This window comes from Sander lucioperca, chromosome 11 (assembly GCF_008315115.2).
Source record: "Sander lucioperca isolate FBNREF2018 chromosome 11, SLUC_FBN_1.2, whole genome shotgun sequence".
Lineage (NCBI taxonomy): Eukaryota > Metazoa > Chordata > Actinopteri > Perciformes > Percidae > Sander > Sander lucioperca.
In genome coordinates this window covers 6044303-6067328 of record NC_050183.1, presented here as the reverse complement: position 1 = coordinate 6067328, position 23026 = coordinate 6044303, and the positions used below count along the sequence as shown (strand labels likewise).

General features: G+C 40.5%; 1 protein-coding gene across 3 annotated transcripts; it reads right to left on the bottom strand.

Moving 5' to 3' along the window:
* Positions 1–1014: 1014 nt before the first annotated feature.
* On the bottom strand, positions 1015–13456 carry LOC116055362 (ceramide synthase 2-like). 3 transcript variants are annotated; one of them, XM_031307325.2, is made up of 11 exons: positions 13248–13456; positions 12049–12225; positions 10077–10194; positions 7966–8084; positions 7695–7752; positions 7413–7463; positions 5093–5185; positions 3195–3323; positions 2013–2119; positions 1515–1671; positions 1015–1419 (listed from the first exon to the last, which is right to left on the bottom strand). In XM_031307325.2, exons 2-11 carry the CDS (start codon positions 12222–12224, stop codon positions 1219–1221), a joined length of 1209 nt encoding a protein of 402 aa, XP_031163185.1. In that variant the 5' UTR covers position 12225; positions 13248–13456; the 3' UTR covers positions 1015–1218. The 3 variants fall into 3 exon arrangements, with proteins under 3 accessions (XP_031163185.1, XP_035862899.1, XP_031163184.1); XM_036007006.1 differs by lacking the exon at positions 13248–13456 and adding an exon at positions 13105–13220; XM_031307324.2 differs by lacking the exon at positions 13248–13456 and having other exon boundaries at positions 12049–13071.
* Positions 13457–23026: the final 9570 nt, after the last annotated feature.

Genomic DNA, 23026 nt, shown 5'->3' with positions numbered 1-23026 from the left:
CTCACATTTCCCTGATGCCCATCTGTGTGCACTAGGTACTACGTACCAGCCGCTGCCTCACCAACATTTCAAGCTAAACATTAAAAACCGTCACAGTAAAACCTGTCCAGTGATGGCAATCCTACTTACACACAGAGCTTAATATTAAGTGTTTGTCACAGAATAGTGTAAAAACATCAGCCAAGGCACAAAAATAAAGCCCAGTTCAGTAAACCTTAACCAAAAAACCTTATTGAGAAATCATGCTGCCGTCACCATGTTATTCAAAGTAGAAAAACAAACAAAACACACACTCACATACATGTGGTTTAGGTCCTTATTTTGACGAGCAGTCATTTTTTTTTGTAAAGGCATCATTTTTTATCAGACATGGAGAGTGCTTTCTCTACAAGAATACATTCTTCTTTTTGCACCAGGGGGCGCCATATCGCTTCTAAGATGCGAGCTTAAACCTAAATCAAATCCTATCACAGAAAAATATAACTTTACGGGACTTCTGCAGTAGCCTTTTAGATTCTGTCACAAGTTGCAACAACATAAAATGTACCTGTTCATAAAAAATAGATATATGAAGTGGTTTATCAACAGATTTACTACGATCAATATTCTTTAATAGTCTATGTTCAATCAACCATACCGTGTATGTGGATGCAAAGCTGGGAGAGTGAATTACTATTACATTCTAGCTTAGGTTCGCTCTGTTTAAAACATATTATTTTAGATTAGAACAGTTTGATTTTGTCTAAAACACATTTTGTTTTCCTTGTTGACCAAAGTAAATGCATTATAGCACAGGTCAGGAACTTGTATCCTTATGTATTTACAAACTAGTTATTATAATACAATGAAAAGAAACAGCATAAATACAAAATATGCAAAAACACATATGATTTGTTGTTCAGGAAATTTCACTCCTTGTTTTGCCATATATATTTTACCAGTAGGCAGTGGTATGGGTGACAGTAATGATGGCGTTTCTTCCTAATCCCACACTGGGAGAGCAGATTTACAATCATCTGTGCTTCTTCACCTTCTTTTTTTGAAGATAGGCAGGATGCAGACCAACTCTTGTCTGAAATCATCAGTGGACTCCGTGGGATGTACACAAGCCATGTGGATGTATCATATGTCAGAAATGAGTTTATCACCAATAGGCGGAAAGGGTAAATAATACAATCTTCTGAAAAGGCTCGGTCGACATGTAAGGAGGTTGCTCCACTATCTGGCTTTGGGCAGTCTGCTGTTTATATTCCTCTGGTTGGTCAGGTTGTTCAGGACACAGTTGTTAGCCAGCGATGCCAGTTTGGAGTTGATTGCACCCTTTCTTTGCTCCCAGCTGCACTCGTCCCCTTCTTCCTCAGGCTCCTCCTCTTCATCATCCACCTCACTTTCCTCATCGCTACGTTCATCACGCTCTACCTATGAAGAAAACAATATATTAAAAAACAAACAATTTTTGGTCCAAAATTGACTGTACTCATTTCCTGTTCCCTTTTCATTCGCACTCTTCTCACCTTGCCCAGGAACACAAATTTGTAGACCATGCGCAGGATGAGATTAGCCCAGAAGATGTGCAATGCTTGCAGCACTAACAGAAGGGCGTTGAAGAAATAATAACCAAAGAAGGGCTGGAAGAATTCTACAGACACCACCAAGGTTGTGTGGACCACTCTGCAAAACAAACACAGTTTTAGTATCGCAAATCTTGAAAGGTTTAGAGCATTTTGACCACTCAGGTTTCTCAACTCTTTGCCAGGGACTGTAGACCTGCTGCTCTTAGGTAAGAAACCAGTGATGTCAGGTTGATGGGAGAGAGAGAACAGGGAAAAGATGCATAAGGAAAAACAAGATAACATGGAGTTGCTTGCTGCAGAACAGAGCAGATCCTTAACAGGTTAGTACACACATACAGGAACTACAAAAACAAGTGCAGTGTATGATGCAATATATACATATCATATATATTATATATAACGTGTGAAAGTTGGGAGAAAACAGGAAACCTGTTTTACCTGCAAGGAAACACCACCAGCCTCGTCACCAGGAAGACCAGAGAGAAGATGACAAACAGCGAGTCGCACGTCTTCGTCCAGCCAGCATAGTGAAGCATCTTGGCAGACTTTCAGATGAAAAAGTGCCTCTTAGTTATCCAAACCAAACACTCTTACAGCTTACACCTATGATTCATTTCTACATACAATCCAAGGCTTTTCTCTGATATTGTTTCCAGAGCAACTTACAGTGAGCGGCCAACAAGACTGACAGCCTTTTAGCTGCAGGATAGTCTCCCTAACCACATACTGTACCTTGCCTGACCTTATTTTATCAATTATGGTTTGCTTTATCAGAAAATATCCCTACCATTCACTCAAATGAAAGAAATTCATATGACAGAAATTATGATAAAAGAAGATTTTTTTAAATGGAAAACAAAAAGAAATACTCCAAAATGAGATCTCCAGCATTTCAATCTAATATTATCAAATGAGTGGCAAGACAGAGATGAATTAATTCAGGCAATAACGTTCACAATAGACTTTCACAGGCCAAAATGTAATTGATTCATAATCTGTAATTATGAATTGTAATAGTTATCAATGCCTATTATATACTACTCAGAAACATGTTTGGCTGTGCAGGAGTTACTGGCTGAATATAATTATACATCGCCCATTCCTGACTTTTATCAGAGGCCAGACGCCTGAGGTCACATATATCTCCACATATTTACTCAGCTCTGAGATGACAGTGGCAATTGTTATTTTCAGATACAATCAGTGAAATGTTACACCCAGGAAAATCAGCCTCATAAAACCACAATGGAACAATGGAGCTATTGTTTAGCTGAGGGACTTGCAGGTAAGACTTTTACAGCCAGAAAGGGTATTTTTTACCATAGACCATTGACCATAATGCTTTTTTATGTGCAGCTCAGTTCATACCGGACGTAGGTTTATAATGTGCCAGGGTGTAAAGAAAACTTCCACAATACACACAATGGGTGTATACAAGGCAAGTTCTCTGTGACCTTTGTGCAATGTTTTTGGCATTTCAAAGCATGTGAGTTAACAGAGTTCATTCAACTTTCAGAACATTTTAGTGATGCATTTCCTCATTCCCTCTTCTCCAACTTAAAGTACACCATTGAATGAATGAATCACTTAAAGCAGATTGAAATTCATGTGATGTTTTACCTCGAGAAGGAAGTCAGAAGAATCGTGCACCAGCATCACCAGAGTGCCAACCCTCACATAGTTGGCACAGTAGGAGAAACCGATGAGGAATATGGTGGTGATGTGATGAACGACCTGCTCCTTGAAGTCCTGGAACACACACGTGAACACACAGAGACCACACAGTAGGAAGATGTATAGTAGCATAACTAAGTCTTCAGCAGCTCTCTGTCTGCAGTCTTGTTCATTCGTTGTGTCCAAGTATTGGAAAGGCAGATTTTCATGTTGTCTGGAGTGATTTGTGGTTATGTTTGAAGCTCAGATATCTTTGATCAGCAGTTTGGAGCTGTCGGTGAAACCATCTTAGTTTTTTTCCTACACTGAATTTAGGAAGTTTCCTAAGAAAGCTGCAGCAGCAGTAAGCATCTCAAAATGTTTCCTTAAAACACAGAAATGAAAAATAGAAGAATTACATTAATTATTTAGTGTAATTTCTGTATATAGATCAACAGGGACGTGCACAGATACAGGCTATTGTTGCCGGGCAACAGCCCGTTTGCCCTGATTGGATTAGCTGCCCCTCTGGCGAAAGAGTCTAAATAAACTTTTCTCTTCTTTTTTTGCTGTTGTGGCTGCATTAATACGATAATACGCCCATCATTACTTAAGTTAAATCAAATTAAATTTGCTATATCATTGAATCTTGCCCTCAGCAATGCCCTCTGCCCCCAGTCACGTGACTTTGTTTATATTCTCACACACGGAGCACCGCAAGCCCTTCTCTCATGTGAGTTTTTAAAGTTATGGAGATTATGACAAATGCCCTGTGAATAGTAACCAAAAAAATCCACTTAATAAAGTGCAGCTTCAGCTTGTAACGTTTGCATCACGTCGCGCAGCATTGCCTTATATTAACGTAAAATGCTACGTTATCGACCAAAGCCAATGACATAACGTATGTTGCAGCAGCCTAATGTAGCTACGTTACGTCCATCACATTAGTGTGCGTTCTGTAGAGAAAAGAGAGGCTCAGGGATGGGATGTTTGGGCTCTTGAATCATGCTAGGTTATACGTTGTTTACAGTCAATATGTTTAGTGAGTTTTCAACCAACAATCAGATGTGACGTTAGTGAAAGTGAAAGTCGCCTTTCTTTATTATGAGATGATAAATGAATGTCCCAATTGGTTAATGTAATACACTTTGCATTTAAAAAAAATATAGCCTAATGTTAGTTTTGTATGCTTCAGTATGCCTTCACAACAAAGATGACTAAAGAAGAGAGAGAAAGAGCTCAAAGAAGCAGCTTTGCATAGCTGGAATAAAACTGCCAGCAGGCCAGCTTTGAGAGAAGCATCTGATAATGTCAAACAACTATCCTACATTATTCATTTAATGTGAAGTAGGCCTATTTTATCAGGGGCATTTTCTTTAAGTTGGAGTAGGCTAATAACTCATTAAAAACAAATGTTTCATTAATAATAAATACACAGTCAATTGTGTCTGTGCCGTATGTGGCATTGTGAATTAGTTATTATTTTATGTATATTAAGAGCTCCAGTTCACAGAGCATTTGAGAACCTGGGGTTTGAGTAAAATACTTTTACTAGCTGTAGTCATGTTGTAATTGTTCTTTATAATATATATACTGTATATAAACATAAATATTATTTATGGTGCCAAATCATAACATTAGTTATCTCAACCAGAATGAGTGCAGCCACAGTCTAAAGGTCAACTGGCAGCACTAGTGTCAGTGTTCAGTTTTTTTTTAACATTTTTTTACTCTAATTTTCCAAATTAGAGCAACAGCCCCTCCAAATGTCTGTGCACGTCCCTGTAGATCAACTTAGCAATACAGAAAGTCTTACTGAGTAGTTTAGAGCACAAGATCCCTGAAAATCAATCAATCAAACTCACTTTTCGCTTGATGTCCACAGAGACGCACAGAAGCAGCGACAAATAGAAGCCCATTTCCAACATGTAATACCAGTAATGAGCCTCGGCCACGGGCTGAGGAATGAGAGGAAGAGAGAAACAATAAGTCCAAATTTACATTTAGTGGTATGTGGCAGAACTGAACAGAAGCATTTCCATCATCCTGCTTATCTTTGAAGCCTCATGAAAACATAATGTAGATGTATGTTGAAGCGTGTTCAGGCAGCAATCTAAACACATTTTGTGAAACTCTTGCCAGTTTTGCAAAAACTTATGTTGTTCAACTACATGTTTAAAAAGCTAAAAGAGGAGAATTAACTGATATTGCAAAGTGACATGGCCCCTCGAGCATGTGTGCTGAGAAAGACCTGAAGATTATTTTTTAGGGGGGAGGTAATCGGACCCCCAAAGGCACCCTTTGTCCTGAAACTACCCAGTCCTCAGGACTGAGCATTAACAGCTTCCCCCTGTGTGGTTGGTATGTGTGTGTGTGTGTGTGTGTGTGTGTGTGTGTGTGTGTGTGTGTGTGTGAAAAAGTACATTGGTGAAGTCGAGCAAGTGTTTCCAAAGCTCTTAATGGTCCCATAATACCTCCCTCACATTACCATCTAGGACAGGGATCTTCAACAGGGGGTCCGGGACCCCTATGGGGTCCTCAGAGTCACTCCAGGAGGCCCTCCAAATAATTGTTAATTTTTTAAAAAAGTTTTTTCAAAAATTAAAAAGTCTTAACATGATTCCAACATATTATTAGCAAATATAAATCCCCACTGATGATAGGCTTACTGGCCAATAGGTGATGCAGTCACTAAGGTAGCCATCCACAGATACAGTTCATCCCAAAGGACTGACTGTTCCACATGTGTGTTTAACATTAAAACATGATTTATAATGCCAACAATTATTAGGCTATTTGAATAGTTTAGTATTCTATGCAAAAAAAAAGTATCTAAAAATGCTTTAGGTTGCCCTAAAAGTTATTGTAGGACCAGATTAATATGCAACTCAATTTTATACAATATATGTGGTAGGGGGTCTCTGATCCGTCTCTCTTTCAGTTAAGGGGTCCTTGGCTTAAAAAACGTTGAAGACCTATGATCTAGAACATACTGTAGGCTATATTAAAAGTGTTTTTTTATTCAAAGAGAGTGTTGGTATACTATCTCAAATCAAAACATATCATGCATTCACAGTCTGCAGCAACACAATGGTAGGAAGTGGACTGAAGCATTTAAAAACATCCTTTCTCTCTGTCAGAGGCCACAAGACCTTAGAAATGGAAAAAAAAGGTTGACGGCAGTGTTGCCTGCAGGAGCTGTAATCAGTCAAACTGCAGATACAGAGAGATGCGGCTTAGCATTTTTTCTAGTGTTTTCTGTTCGAGGCCCTGACCCTACAAGGAAGGCTGGCTTCCCCAAGGAATGCCGACCTGCAGGCATACCAAAGTGTCAACGCAGAAGAGACGTTAGCTTTTCAAACTCAGGGTAAAAACGTTAATGGGTGGGTGGAGTGTACTGACCAAACTGTGTTATGATATGAAATCAAAGTCATCTGTCTTCTACACAGGCTAAATACCTTATTTTGTTGAGTTCCTCTTAGCTGTTGTTTTTTCTACTCACTTTTCTTTTAAAGGTGTTAGCGTACATCCCAGTTGTGCATGAGACCAGGTTGATAACAGTACTAAGGCTGTATATAGACAACATTTATTGTCGCTACCAATAAATCTGTAATTTATTGTCAGATAATTGATTATTTACTCTATAAATTGTCAAGAAATAGTAAAAAAAAATGCCTTTACCATTACAATCTCAAAAAGCCTAGAGTAATGTTTTCAAATTGCATATTTTGTCCAACCAACAGTCCAAAGCCAAAGCTATTCCATTTAGTTACGCATTAGTTATTTAATTCCAGTGGAGCTGCTCAGTGGCCAGCAGATCAGACTGTGGTTGTACTGGGCAGCTTCCAGGTATGAATGTGTAACTGTGTGAATGTGATCAGGGTGTTCCTGCAAAAGAGAGGCTGCCTCTCAGTGAACCTTCCCTGAATAAATAAAGGTTAAAAAAAAAAAATCTTAATCAACAAACTTCCCTTTTCTGATGTATCTAAATGAAAAGACAACAAAATAATCAAGAGTAAAATAACTGAGTTCTTACTGGCATTTCTGGAATGAAAGAAAATCACATCAATTTTCCTTTTAAAATGCTAGATTGTCTTATGAAATCCTGCCTGATAATGATCAACAGTTCACATCAACAACATTAAAACTTTCATTTCAAATCATGCTACAGTATGTCCTGCTCACCTGCTTGGGATAACCCCTCCAACACTCTCTGTGATCCCAGAACCACGGAGTCTGGAAGATCAAACAATCATCAGTCTTCACATGATACAAACTTCAGCCTCGTAAGCAAATAAAGTTATACAGTGTGTGACTATGACACCACATGGGATTATTAAAATGTGTATATATCACTACTCACATCCAATAACAAGTCCCATTGTTATTCCTTCACATTGTATAAATAACTTTAATCAATAAGGAAGGCTGATCTTTAAAAAAAAAAGAAGCTACTAACAGACTTACATTAATTAAAGAGCCGAGCCCTGCAGTGAACGATACGAGGTAGAAGACAAAACGCCAGCTGCACAGATAAAATAAACACCAAACATTGTTAGAGACCATGGTATAAATTCAGTTAGTGAATTCGTTTTATTAGGAATAAATAGAAGAAATGTCAAAGAGGCATATTGTACAGCAGTACTGTATATTCACATCAATATGAAACGTTTCATTCCAACATGCTGAATTTTACTGATGCATTATGTGTACTGTGTTTAAGAAAACAAAAACTCACAAGGCCTCGCAGAACTTTTTGGTGTTGCTGGGTCGGTCCTGGTGCCTTCTGTGTCTGAACCAGGTCTGGATCTTTCTCTGGGAAAGTCCACATTGCTTACCCAAGCTCACCACCTCACTCTGAATACACAGAAACACAAATACATATTTACACATACAGTATAGGTGCACACATACAGGGTTAGACTTCATTTTTGCACTTGAGACAATGGCAAAAAATGCTAGCCAGAGCTCCTTACTGAGCTTTCTGACAGTTGTGTTTTAACTTTATTACAGGAAAATGCTGATCATAAAAGATGCATATTTGACCTGTCAAAATGGAGGATTCCTACAATGATAAATGTACTGTATCCGAACATTTTTTCTGCGCTGATGAGCCTGCAACAAGACTACTGTTCCCTGCTCTCTCTTTCTGCATCCTGATCCTTTGCACAGGGTTGTGGCTCTGCAAAAAAGGTCCCTGTGCTAGAGGAAACCTAATTACTTTTAATACAAAACAACAACACTCACATCTTTCCATGTATTTCTATTTCCATGTGTAGCACTCTACTTGTGTTCAAATTTGAAGCCAACAATACTGAGGGTGCAACATTTTCTCCTGACTGTGTTGTGCAAATGCCGGCATCTTACTGTACAAATAAATATCGTACTACTCTGTCTACTCTTATCATGTCCCTGGAGTTTAGATGGCAGAACAATGAAGGCATCAGGTGCTGCTGCTATTCCAGGCCAAATGGAAATAGATGATTTGAAAATAAGTCTGAGCACACAGGCACATGTCTTCTCTTCTCTGCCTACACCTGTTCACTGATTAAGGGAAAATATAGTAAAACTTTCTCTGCACAATGAAACAATTATATATGAATTAGAGATGCACCGATTACAACTTCCTGGCCGATTCCGATTTCTGATTTTCTTTGAGTTAGGTCAGCCGATACCGATTTTAGCCGATTCCGATTCCATTTTTTCTAACCACTTTACAGCACACACAAATATTTATTTTCTATCTTTTAATAGAACATTTTGCACAGAACATAGAAAAAACAGATAATGGATCACTATAAAATAGAACTATATAAATGACTCCTGGTGGAGGAAATTCACACACATCTAAAGTGCAATGTTAGAACCATTTCCTTCTTTTCACATCCAATATCCAACTAAAAAAAAAAAATGTGATTTGGGGTTTTGGTGTCGTCCCTCCACGCCCTACTCTTTCCTTGCAGGTGTTGCATATTGCAAACTTGTTATCTTCTGCACACACGCTGAAGAATTTCCAAACAGCTGACATGTTGCAGGTTAATTCACGAGGTTCCCTACATGTGCGAGAATAGCGCGGACACGCGCTTCACACCGCGAGCGGGTACGCGCGACACACGGCGGAAAGTTGTGAGAAAGGAAAAAGAGACTGTGCTGTCGCGTCCGTGTGTGCGTGCGTCCTTGAGAACTGTAACTCGTATAACTTATGTTGTCAGTTAATTGTAGCATTGACCGGCATGAAATCGGCACATGTCAGACTGACCTGCCGGTCGCCGGTCATGGCCGAGCACGTGAAAACCGGCCAATTCCGGTCACCGGCCGGTCTATCGGTGCATCTCTAAAATGTCATCATAAAGTAATGATGTAGTTATTGTGTTTGATGCAGAGCTTATCTAACACTTCTGATTAGCAGTTTCACAGAAGCAAATGATGGCAATAAAATGTGATAGTGATTAATGAGGAGAACAGAGAGCACACTGATAGTGGAGCTGTTTAAAGGCTCTTATACGACATTCAGAACCAGTAGATGATACAATAGAGCAACAGCCTCTCTTCACTCTTTGCATTTTGGTTTGCAAATGTATGCAAACTTCTATATGTTTGCATTAGCCAATCATGCATTTACCTTCACTGTTCCTGACTATTAGAAACAAACTAAGCATTATTAGAGTGAGGCTAGTGGTGCGCAGTCCTGTTAAGCTTTGCATCTACTCTGCAGGTTATACAGCATCTCTGTGGGATACTAGTTTGACATAAAGAACTGCTTTCAGACCCTCAGACACAGTTTTATCTCCTCCTGCTGTAGTGTGTGTGTGTGTGTGTGTGTGTGTGTGTGGGGGGGGTAATACGAACTTGCGATGGTTGCGCACTGTTCTGTTTGTAGAAGGTCTCCAGCTTTGGGATGGAAGCGGCTTGAATCCTAATCCGGTCCTTCACATCAAAATGTTTGCTTAATGGGACGGCGATGAGCCTGAGAGGACAGAGAACATGAGAGAAAAGAATGAATGTTTTTTCCATAACAACTTCAATCTTGATAGTCCAACCAACTGGATTGATTATAATTCCAGAGGGATTAATGTGAGATGACATCAACAGCTGTCCAATGTGATTCTACCAAAGTTCAGTACACAGTAATGGCAACAAGTTCGCTCATTATGATGCTCCTGACAGCCTGTAGAGCCGCTCCCATGGCTGTATTGTGACATTTGGCCAGACGGCCTTTGCCATTAGCTGATATGGCATCAAGAGACACTTGATCTGCATGTGTGTGTGGAGACAGAGGAAAAGAGAGAGGACAATGTGAGTGTAAAAGCCCTTGGAAAGATGTTTTCATTAGGTGTGTGTGCGTAATCACATGTGTAACTCTATCTCAGAGATAATGATCCTGAAGTGGGCAGGGAAGGAAAGATGAGAAGGAATGAGATGGTCAGGAAAGCTTTTCACAGAGACAAACATTGTCTCTGGTTATAGGAACCTCCAAAACACACACACACACACACACACACACACACACACACACACACACACACACAAACCCCCTACCTCAACACAGGAAACAGCTGCGGCCCAGGATGATCGAATTAAGACACACCTTTTCACCTTCAAACAAGTCTCCTATCTGTTTATCCATCACGTCACATTCTCAATTCCTCTCCTGCTACCAGCAAAACAAGTTAACTTTCCTGCCAATTTACAATTTTCACAATACAAGCGTTCCTGAGCCGCTTGGTCTTTGATTCAAACAATTGATGCAACCTGTGAAAGAAAAACAGAATGCTCTCGAAGACTAAATAAATGTTGCATTACTCCTTGATAATGACATGTTTTTAACACATCATGCATGATATTTCCTTCCCAGTTTCACCTTCAAATTTCACCAGATTCTGGATTTCCAGACTGTACTGTGTGCTGATTGGTTAAAACTTCTAGGTTGTTGTAGCATTTCCTGACTTATTTTGTAATATGTGTAAATTTAAGGTCAGTACGAGATTCATAATGATGGTGATCCAATAAATAGGATTTATTGACCAGTCCTATACTTTACTTTTGATGTTCTTTAATTAAACATCTTACTTATAAAAACACAATTACAGCAAAATTACAACCTATACACTTAAGCCCAGTTTATTTATTTTCCTGGTGAACACCCACTATTTGGTATATCTCTACAAGCGGTTGCAGAGGCCGTTCTAGCAATGAGTACTGTGAATCATTACAGCATCAGTAGCCATTCAACATCAGAAACTTGAGTTAAGCCCACCAGCTAAAGGTTGCTTTAAACCTACATCAGCTGTAAAGAAACCACCATCATCATAATAGTTCCTCCCTTTCCTCCAACATACACATCACATTTTATAAGGCAGAGCCTAGTCCCTCTGAGAGGAAGAGGGGCTTTCACACAGCTAAAAACTGTCCACTCGTGATGCCTGCCTCCCACTGCATGTCTGATCTATACTCTCCATCTACTGGGAGCACTAATGAAGGGTAAAGGAGCCATTATGCTGAGCTACACAGGCGGCATAGCAGGCTGAAAACCAGCCAGTCAGCCAGTCAGCCAGCCAGCATGACCAGTGCCAAAAGGAAAGACACATACAATGTGTTTAAACATTTGCTTTCACCTGGCGACAGACTTAAAGTTTCCTTGATATGTGACATAAATGATACACCATTTAAGATCACCACAAATTTCCACCATACATATTAAAAACATACTGCTCCAGCGAGTCAAGCACAGCAGACGTCAAAGTTAATGAAAACAACGAAAAAGTAGATCTTGCATCTGTGATTTCATGGTCCAGCTCTGATGGAGGCAGGTGTGTCTCACCTCTCAAAGACAATTCTGAGGGCTATAAAGGCGAAGGCCAGTGGCAAGGTGTAGATGAGATCCCTGGGTAGAGGGAAGCGACCCTCGTCTTCCTTCATCTCAATGTCCTGCCAGCGGACGCCAGGAGGAAGCCAGTACTCCTCCCGCCAAAGCCACTCATTTAACAGGGCCTCCATCCTGAGGAGAGAACAGTGTTTCATGTGAGTGTTTGTCGAGCTCCAGAGCAGACCTGACTGTTAAAACATTGATGCCTTATTCATATTTATGCCAAACAGCAGCAGAGACCCTTAAGATCCGACATTAAAAGACGCAGGGAGCAAAGCAGCCTCTTGCATGTTCACACACACACACACACACACACACACACACACACACACACACACACACACACACACACACACACACACACACACACACACGTGAACCACTTAATCTGCTATTTGTTTTCTTGATTTCTTGATCTTAATTAATTAACTGTTGGACTATAAAAATATCAGAAAATAGGGGGAAATGTAGTCCAAACGCCTCAGCTTACAATATGACTACGAAAAGCAGCCAATTATCATCACATCTGAGGAGCTGAAACAGAAGATATTCGACATTTTCGCCTGAAAAATGAAGTCATCACATATTCGTTGGTATAGCAAGGAGACAACAACAAGAAAAAAACAATAGTAGGCTACATTACAGCATAATACATAACAAAATACAAATCCAACAGCCAAAACACACACATTCATAAACACACAGACAGACATAGGCTACACACGATTATGCGATTATGAAACCACATGCTCATAGCTGATCGATATGAGTTTAAAAGCTGCTTCTCATCGCGTCACATTGATATTATGCGGCATGATCATAACGGTTCAGCATGATAGCGTGTGTTAAAGCCTCCATGCAGCCTGCCTGCAAAAGAAACCAAAACACCCAACGAGGCACAACCAGAGACACAAACATCAGGTTATATATTAAAAACACGACACATAGCCTATTATTAATAATAATCCCATAAAGTCTGGTAGCCACAGGAAGCCTCTCACATCCCGCTACCGCCGAACAGCCTGGAGCCGAACAGCCCTATCATCAAACAACCTGCCATGTTAATCACATGTATCTACTTCACATGTCAGAAACACCGTAAAACCGTCCCATTGTTGTTCCATGACAGAATATAAATGCGACATTGCAGTTACCTGTCCGCGCTCCTGTGATGGAGATTAGAAGCACACAGCAGCAAATGGGAGAGTTACGCAACCTGCTTCTGCTGTGTGGGCGGGGAGAGGCACGCGCTGTTTTCATCGTCATCTCGTTGGGTTTTGTGTCACCCACCAGCATGAGATAAGGTTAGGTAGCCATTTCTTACCTGCCAAGACTGCAGGAGCTAAGCATATATATGCTTTTTTTTTCAAATGTATTTTTATTTCGTTATTAATGAGCCATGGACATTTCTGGAGAAAATCACAGCAGCCTGAATTATGTCCTATTTTCCTCTTGTTCCACTCCCTAAGGCGATCAGAGGGAAATCAATCCAAGACAGTGCTTTCATCAGTGATTTCTTTGTAGAAGAACTATGCTTATTCAAAACATCTCTTTATAGTAGTGCACCAAAAAAGTAGCAATAGGCTACTCTTAGCAACAGAGAGGAGTGAAGGTGTCATATCAGGATTTTGCAGAATACACACAACAGAGAAGAACATAATGGGAAGTAATTAGAGTAAATTAAATATTATGTTATAGATTTTATTAGGTACATCATGCAGTACATTTACAACAGAAGTAATAGGGGATATTACCTGGGTACTATTAGTATTTACCAGAATACTTTCAACAGTTACGTTTTTTTCATCACCAGCTTATCAAGTTTGTTTTTTGTTTGGTTATCATCAGGGAGGAAACGACACGTTTTCTCTGTACTGGGTGGATTCAGGAAATTACTACATATTTCCTGTCTCTCATATCATTCATCATTTAAATGTGAGATTAAGAATGCTGATAAGGTTCAGAGTGGTGCTCACATGGCACTGCTTTTCATATCAATCACAGTACGTACAGAGAAGAGAAAATCCCACCCAGCAGTTGTTTATGTAGATAATATAGGCTACACACTTTCCTTTCTCTTTTTATTACAAAAAACCTTAAGCGATGAATCCTGATGTAAAGTGTGGAGGCACATAGTGATGGGATTTAACCACCTTATACAGGTATAGTCCTGGCTTGCTGCTTGTGTCATATATATGTCAAACCATTTACTTAAGCGTGTAGATGTAGGTGTAGTAATAAAGAAAATATTGGCCTATTCCATGTAATGTTTAACCTCTTTAGGTAATAAAGTAAGAGGTGTTATTCCAGGTATTTCCCTTTACAATGCCAATGACTGGCAGTTTTATCTCTGCCCAATTTGCTTCTATATATAAATCCTCGAGGGCTCTATAGAACAGCCTGAAGGACAATAAATGCAGGATATTCAGTGTTACCATAGATCTGTGAGTACTGGGCGATTCCTGTCACCACCACTTCCCAAGTTGTACACTTTGTGGATGCCAGGCAGTAAATTGAAGTTCAATGTAGTGCTCTGCAGTGCAACAGACTGCTCCACCTGTGCCCATGGTTACAATGTGATCTTTACTTTAATTGTTTGCCTGGCCTCTCTGTCTGTTTGTGTGTGTGTGTGTGTGTGTGTGTGTGTGCAATAAAGTTGTTCTCTATACTACAGGTGTTGCTGGAGTTTTGACTTATTTAGACTGCTTTATCTAAAATAACGTGTCTTTTTTGTCCTTAGTTGGCAGGGTTTGTTCAGGTCTAAGTGACCATGAGCCGGAGTTGAGTGTGATTCAGACAGAACATGTGACTGATGATGCAGCTATTATGGAGAGATGAAGACATTTTTCTGTCAATTCCTGAATATACTTTATGCGTGACAGGTTGTGCAAGAGGTTAATTACATATTATAGTGTTGCGGGAACCAGTGAATGTCGATACAATCACATGCGGTCATGCACAAATATGCAAATGGCCAGTCCCTTTTCACTTCCTTGTCATACACTCAGGGTTTAGTGAATTTCCTTAAAGTAAGCCTTAGAAAATCTATGACATGTAATTATGTTATTGATGTGGAATGTATGCTGTCTGGACTACTAGCAGGTTACCCAATTTAGTGGATCAGGCTGGTAGACACACACATACAGATGTCAACATTACACAGGCAATGAATAGAGACAAAGACACCAATTTAATAATTAATATTCTGCAACATTTTAAAACAGCAGTGATGCAAAAAGTGAAGTCAAAGTTGGTTTTGAGATGAAAACATATGGTTTATAGAGTGGGTTTTGACAACCACTGAGTTCATTTCCTGTTTTACGGCCAATCACAACAACAGATGTACAAACATGGCACAGTGGGTAGGGTGGTAAATATTAATTAAATGCTGAACATACAGAGCAACAGTTTGAATTTGTTCAACTTCAAACCATGTGTAAAAGTGTTTGTAGTCTGTATAGATATTGCATTAATGTACATGTTCATAAATAATCGAATGCCTGCTGCCTTTTCTTGTGTCCTAATGACATTCACAGCTTTTTTTGCTACCTTTTTTATTCATCCTCTCCTTTGTGACAAAAGCTTTTTCTGCTGTCTGATTGCAGTTTGTTATTTGGCTTGACCTGCAGCCCCAAGGGAGCTACACCATGCAAAAACAATTTGGATAGAATACAGCAAGTAAGAATATACACAGTGTGAAAATGGTAAGCAAAGTGAAACTAGGCTAAATCATCACAGTGGTGGTTCAGCTAAATGCTAACATCAGCAAGCTAACATACTCACAATGACATTGCTAACATGCTGGTGTTTAGTAGGTATAATGTTTACTGTGTGCAACATTTTAATTCTGCATGTTAGCATGCTAACATCTGCTAATCAGAACCAAACCCAAAGATTGGAATGTCTATAGTTTAGCAGGTATTTGGTCATACTGTAAACCAAAGTATTGGACCTGATGAAAACTAAACTGATCATCAAGGTTATTATAATTCATCCTGATGGGAACATGAATGTGTGTACCAAATTCCATGGCAATTCATCTAATAATTGAGGTTTCAGTTAAAAACACAAATGTGAATCTAATAGTGGCACTATGAAAAGTCAGGGGGTGTTGTCAATAGGATTCATCCTCTGGGAACTAGGAATGTCTGCACAAAAAAGCACGGCAATCCATTCAATAGTTGTTGAGATATTTCAGTCTGCACCAAAGTGGTGGAATGTAACAAAGTACATTTACTCAAGTACTGTACTTAAGTACAAATTTGAAGTACTTGTACGGTACTTTACTTGAGTCTTTTCTTTTCATGCTACTTTCTACTTCTACGCCACTACATTTCAGAGAGAAATATTGTGATTTGTACTCCACTACCTTATTCTGACAGCTTTAGTTACTAGTTGCTTTACAAATTAAGATTTTTGCACACAAAACAAATGTAGTTTATAAAATACAATGTTTTAATATACATTAAACAACCCAGCAATATATAAGCATACAACAGCTGAAATGATTAGCCAATTAAAAACTTAATTTCTAAAATGTGAGGATTTTTCTGCATTGAGTACTTTTACTTTTAATACTTTGGTAAGATTTTTCTGATGATACTTACATACTTTTACTTAAGTAACATTTTCAATGCAGGACTTTTACTTGTAACAGAGTATTTTTACAGTGTGGTATTAGTACTTTCACTTAAGTAAAGAATCTGAATACTTCCTTCACCACTGCAGCCCTATGCCCACAAGGTCCACCATCTACATCCAGCCGCCTTTCTCTGGACTCTGCAGGCCTTCAGGAGTAGGGACCGTGGAGGCCTCTGCAAGACCCCTGGTTCTTAGCTGTGTACCCCTCTGTCTGGGCCAACAATAACACAGCGGGGGAGGTGGGGAATGTGCACAGGAAACCAATGCTTCGCACCAGCGGCAGTGGCGGCTCTGAGCCTGGCTAATCTGAGCTGAGCTGCATAGGACCTGGCTGGAGCACATTTCAGCTGGGTCCAGGGGGGCTCTTCCAGGAAACACATACACACACACACACACACACACACACACACACACACACACACACTGCTTTCCCATGGGACCCTGACTGGGATTACAGTGTGCACAAAAACACACATGATGTATGAAAGAGTTTTTAACTCTGATGCGAATGAAAGAATGAACTCTAAGTTAAACTTCAATATTCCGCACATTGATAGCTGTGTTATAATTCTGATTGGCTCTAAATCACATTCAGTCTCCTTTTAAACTGCTGTGTGGACAACATTTGCCTTCAAACAGACGCTTTAGAGTTCATTCTTTCAATCGCATCAGAATTAAAAACTCTTTCATAAATCAATCTATCCTATTGTTAATCCAGCTACATTAAATACAGTGTAATATTTATTCAGGGTTACCAGTGTCCAATACCTCGTCTGTGTGTATGTTCATGTCATTTTCTGTTGTTATACATGTATGCTTTGTTTCCTTACTTGGGTGTTTATGTCATTTGTGGTAATGTTTTATGTATGTCTTTTGGTGTTATTCATCTTATGTATGTCTGTGTGTATGTCTGTGTCCTCTTTTTTAAACGAGCTACCTAGGGATGCAAAAAGAATTTCAGCCATGGCTGACAATAAAGTTGTATCGTATCGTATCGTATCGTATCGTATTGTATCGTATCGTGTATGCACATTTACCCATTAGCTGTTTGTCTAGACCCAGACACGCAAGAGCATACACAAGCACATTGTACACATGATGAAGTTCCTGTATTTCATCTAATTTTCTCATTCTCTTTATTTCTCTTTCATTAGCACACATGCATATACACACGGTCTCCTCAGCACAGGTTCCCCTGATCTTTTTGTCCAATATGCCCCTGGTCTCTCTGAGCTTTGCCACTCCCTGTCATCCCCTTCTCCTGCTCTCTGCCAGGTGTTTTGTTTGCAACACAACAGGGCCTCTGTTCTCAGCTCATTGTGGAAGAAGCCCTTGCATGCATGCTCTCTTTCTGTTACCCCTCTTTCCCCATTTCTCTCTATTCCTTCCTCTAATAATTTCTTTCCTGGAGCATTCCTCAAGCTGTCCACTGTTGTTTCTCTTTTTTTTTCCTGTTGATTTTGGCGTCAGTTCACCCTCGGACCCCCAGAGTGAAGCCAGTTAACTCTCAAGCTCTAAGCTCTAAAGACAACAGTGCAAGGCCTCCTATTCAACACACGCTCTTTCTGAGACCAGGCTAACACAACAACTGGGGACATCCAGTAAGGATGGTGGGCTTGGGGTAATTGGAAGTGTCACTCATGGACAAGGTGTGACCTCATTCCTACCCTGGACTAAAAAGTGATACCACTTTATTCCAGCAGAGGGCACCAGACATTACAGGATCTGCAGAAAACTGTGTATAAAGTATACATTCACCTAAAGGATTATTAGGAACACCATACTAATACCATGTTTGACCCTATCCTATCAATATGGGCCAACATTTCTAAAGAATGCTTCCAGCACCTTGTTGAATCAATGACACAAAGAATTAAGGCAGTTCTGAAGGTGAAAGGGATCCCCCACACCATTACACCGCCACCACCACCAGCCTGCCCAGTGGTAACAAGGCATGACGGATCCATGTTCTCATTCTGTTTACACCAAATTCTGACTCTACCATCTGAATGTCTCAACAGAAATTGAGACTCATCAGACCAGGCAACATTTTTCCAGTCTTCAACTGTCCAATTTTGGTGAGCTCGTGCAAATTGTAGCCTCATTTTCCTATTTTTAGTGGAGATGAGTGATACCCGGTGGGGTCTTCTGCTGGTGTAGCCCATCCGCCTCAATGTTGTTCGTGTTGTGGCTTCACAAATGCTTTGCTGCATACCTCGGTTGTAACGAGTGGTTATTTGAGTCAAAGTTGATGTTCTATCAGCTTGAATCAGTCGGCCCATCCTCCTCTGACCTCTAGCATCAACAAGGCATTTTTTCCCCCCAGGACTGCCGCATACTGGATGTTTTTCCTTTTTCAGACCATTCTTTGTAATCCCTAGAAATGGTTGTGCGTGAAAATCCCAATAACAGCAGAGCAGATTGTAAAATACTCAGACCAGCCCATCTGGCACCAACAACCATGCCACGCTCAAAGTTGCTTAGATCACCTCTCTTTCCCATTCTGACATTCAGTTTGGAGTTCAGGAGAGTGTCTTGACCTGGACCACACCCCTAAATGCAATGAAGCAGCTGCCATGTGATTGGTTGATTAGATAATTGCATTAACAAGAAATTTAACAGGTGTTCCTAATATTCCTTTAGGTGAGTGTATATTGATGCATCAGTATAAATAATAATTCATTTTATCACAAGAGTTTTCTGCAAAACAAGTACTTTTCCATTTAACACTTTAAGTAGTATTCACCCTTCAGATGCAAATTATAGATACAAAATCTTCCCCAAGGCACCCTTTCTCTCACAATGTAAATATCTAACCCACAGGAGTTACAGTCTGGGAGCTCTTACCTTTAACTGATACATGATACAGAGATCATTGTCAAACTGAAGGCTTTATCCCTCTTCCCTTTCCCTTTTTTGACTTTAAACTGACTACACATATTTTATATCAACATGAAGCACCATCTTTCAGCACACATATGTACTTCACAAAATGTAGCCTTTTCCGTTTTCTTTTACTGACATGCTTTGATTCAATAAATCTTGATTGTACGGCACAAACATCCCACATATAACTGCATTGTAAGATTACTTGGTAAAAAATGAAATAAAAAAACCTTGAAAGAAAGAAATGTAAACTTTTAGAATCTGTAATTTATTGTAATTAACCTGTAAATCTTAATCTCTATCCTCTGACTAGGGGTTTACAGGTAAAACCCAGATAAGGTGCTGTAATTTTAGTAGTATAACATAGTATATATAGTATATAGCTATAGCTTTTTTTCTTTTGTTGCTGACAGAACACACCACATCCTTCGATTCATTTTCAGAAAATTAATGAATTTAAGCACTCCAAGTGGTCGCCTAGTAACTATACAATAATAATAATAATAATAATATTTTTTTCAGGTGCATTATGCGTGCCAACGGAATTTAGGCAGCTCTTTTGTTAATGAGTTTCTGCTGTGGAAGCAAGAACACTTAAGCTAATACAACAAGCATGTATGGGTATTCCTCACATTGCGTGTTTTTGTGTCTGCATACAGACGTGTGTTTGTGTGTTTGTGTGCTTAGTGAAAGGTACATTTCCATCCTTCAAGGGGACCTGAGGAGGTAAACATCATTAAAGTTCAAGTGAGTGTCAAGTATAAAGTCAGCTACAAAGCCTCTCTCACCCACCTGTTTACAGCCTTAATTAACAGGCAAACTTCAAGTCAGATGGAAACTATGTCATCAGTTGTGTTGGGCTGTGGGTCAGGCTCTCATAGCTTCACTCTGGAAGTATTTAAGAGACCCTGAGGTCATAAGACATAACCTCCCAGAGAACAAACCAACGCTGAGTATTGGCATCATTGTTTGACAATAATAGGACACAGTTTTAGAGGTTTTATTCCTATAAACAGAAAACTAGAGGAGGTAAAAAAACAAGTTTAATTTAGTGTAATTTAATTAGAATTTTTATAAAGGTGAAATTGCAGATTTTTTGTGCAGGTGTGTTTTTAATGCCAGAGTAAATAGAAACAATGTCTACAACTGAAACAATGAACAATAGAAAAATAAGTGGTTGAGAAAAACAAGCCACAAAACTGTCACACAACAAAATGTCACACACACCAGGAAATGGACCCACAAATGCTCAACTCAGGTAAGTAGAAGTTCAATTGTTTTTTTTAGAGCACTAATAAAACTTACAGGCAACAGTGTCCAAGAAACGACAGGCAAAGGGAAATCTGAAAAACAAGCAGTAGTCAAAAATCCAAGTGAATCAGGAACTCAGGAATACAGGGAAAAACGCTCAAAGGCTGCACACAAGGAAAACAGACAATCTCGCACAGGAGTAAGGGGAAGACTGAACTTAAATACACAAGACAGGGGGGACAATGAGACGAAGGTGCAACACATAGGGGTAGAGACAGGTACTCACACAGGTGGGAAGGAGGACAAAGAACCAGGAAGTCATTAGATCTGAAATGAGACGAGAAGGTAAGTTTCAAAATAAAACAAGAAATGGAAAACTAAACAGAAAACACCAAACAAACTAAAAACAAAAACTTGACCCAGGGACGAGACATGACAGTACCCCTCCCTTAAAGGCCAACTCCAGACGGCCCAGGATCTTCAGGGTGTTGCTGGTGGAACTCACAAATAAGCTCAGGATCTAATATGTTGCTGGCTGCCACCCAGGACCTTTCTTCGGGCCCATACCCCTCCAGTCCACAAGGTACTGACAGCCTCTCCCTCGTTTTTTGATAGCAAGAAGCCTCTTCACGGTATAGACGGGGCCTCCATCAATGATGCGGAGGAGGGGGAACGGGAGTCTCAGGCACAAGGTGTCTCTCTTGAACAGGTTTCACACAGCTCAGATGGAAGGTCGGATGAACCCTCATGGTCCTAGGTAACTTCAGTCTCACAGTAATAGGGTTAATAACTTTCTTGACAAGAAATGGACCAATGAACCGGGGTGCCAACTTGCAGCTCTCAACGCGAAGAGGAAGATCCCGGGTAGCCAGCCATACTCTCCGACCCTCAGTATAGGTTGGAGCCTTGGACCTCCGGCGATCTGCAGACTTCTTGTACAATGAAGACTTGTGTAGAAGGACTTGATGCGCCCTGGTCCACGTCCGCCGACACTGGCGAACCAGTGCTTGGGCTGAGGGAACTCCCAGCTCCTGTTCCAGAGCCGCGAAGAGGGGGGAATGGTATGCGTACACTGGAAGGAAGTGAGGATGGTGGAGGAGCAGGGCAGAGTGCTATGGGTGTATTCCACCCAAATTAGCTGTTTGCTCCAACTAGCAGGATTCCTGGAAGACAGGCAGCGAAGACCCACCTCCAACTCCTGGTTGAGCCGCTCAGTCTGGCCATTTGATTGGGGGTGGTGACCAGAGGACAAACTCACAGTGACTCTGAGAAGACTGCAGAATGCCTTCCAGAAACGAGAGATGAATTGGGGGCCCCGGTCAGACACCACATCTCTAGGAAGTCCGTGCAACCTGAATACATGCTGAAGCATAACCTCCGCCATCTCCTTGGCGGAAGGGAGTTTAGGTAGGGTTCCAACCAGTGTCTCCACTCTTCCAACGCCACCTTGACTGTCAGCAGCTCCTGGTTACCCACATCGTAATTTATTTTAGCAGGGGACAGTTTACGGGAGAGAAAAGCACAAGGATGTAGCTTGCCATCCGTGGAAAGGCGTTGAGAGAGGACTGCACCCAGGTCGACATTGGAGGCATCTACCTTCACCATGAACTGTCGACCGGGATCAGGTAAAACCAGAACTGGAGCCGTCACAAAATGCTCCTTGAGAGCCAGAAGGCTGAGTCCGCCAGAGGATTCCACTCAAACTTAATCTTGAAACAGGTGAGTTCATGCAATGGAGCAGCAACAGATTATAGTCTATAGCAACTTTCTATAGAAATGACCAAACCCCAGTTAAACATTGAACCTCTTTGCGGTTGGTGGGAACACCTCATTTAAATCCAGATAGCAGGAAGGAATGGAAGAGAGATCGGGAATATCCTTCTCAAAAGAAGCCTCAGGGTCCACAGAAGGGGGAGCAGGAACCACAGTCACATTCGCAGAAATAGACACAGGAATAATCCTCCCAGAACCCCTTCCGGGTCCGGACCAAAAACAGGTCGTGGCACAGGTTTTCCCCACCCCTTAACAACCCCCGAAGTCCAGTCAATATGAGGGTTATGTTTGAGGAGCCAGGGAAATCCGAGGATAATCAGGTGTTGGGAGGAGTCAACCAGGTAAAAATCCATAGTCTCAGTGTGTTGGTCAGGAAAAACAA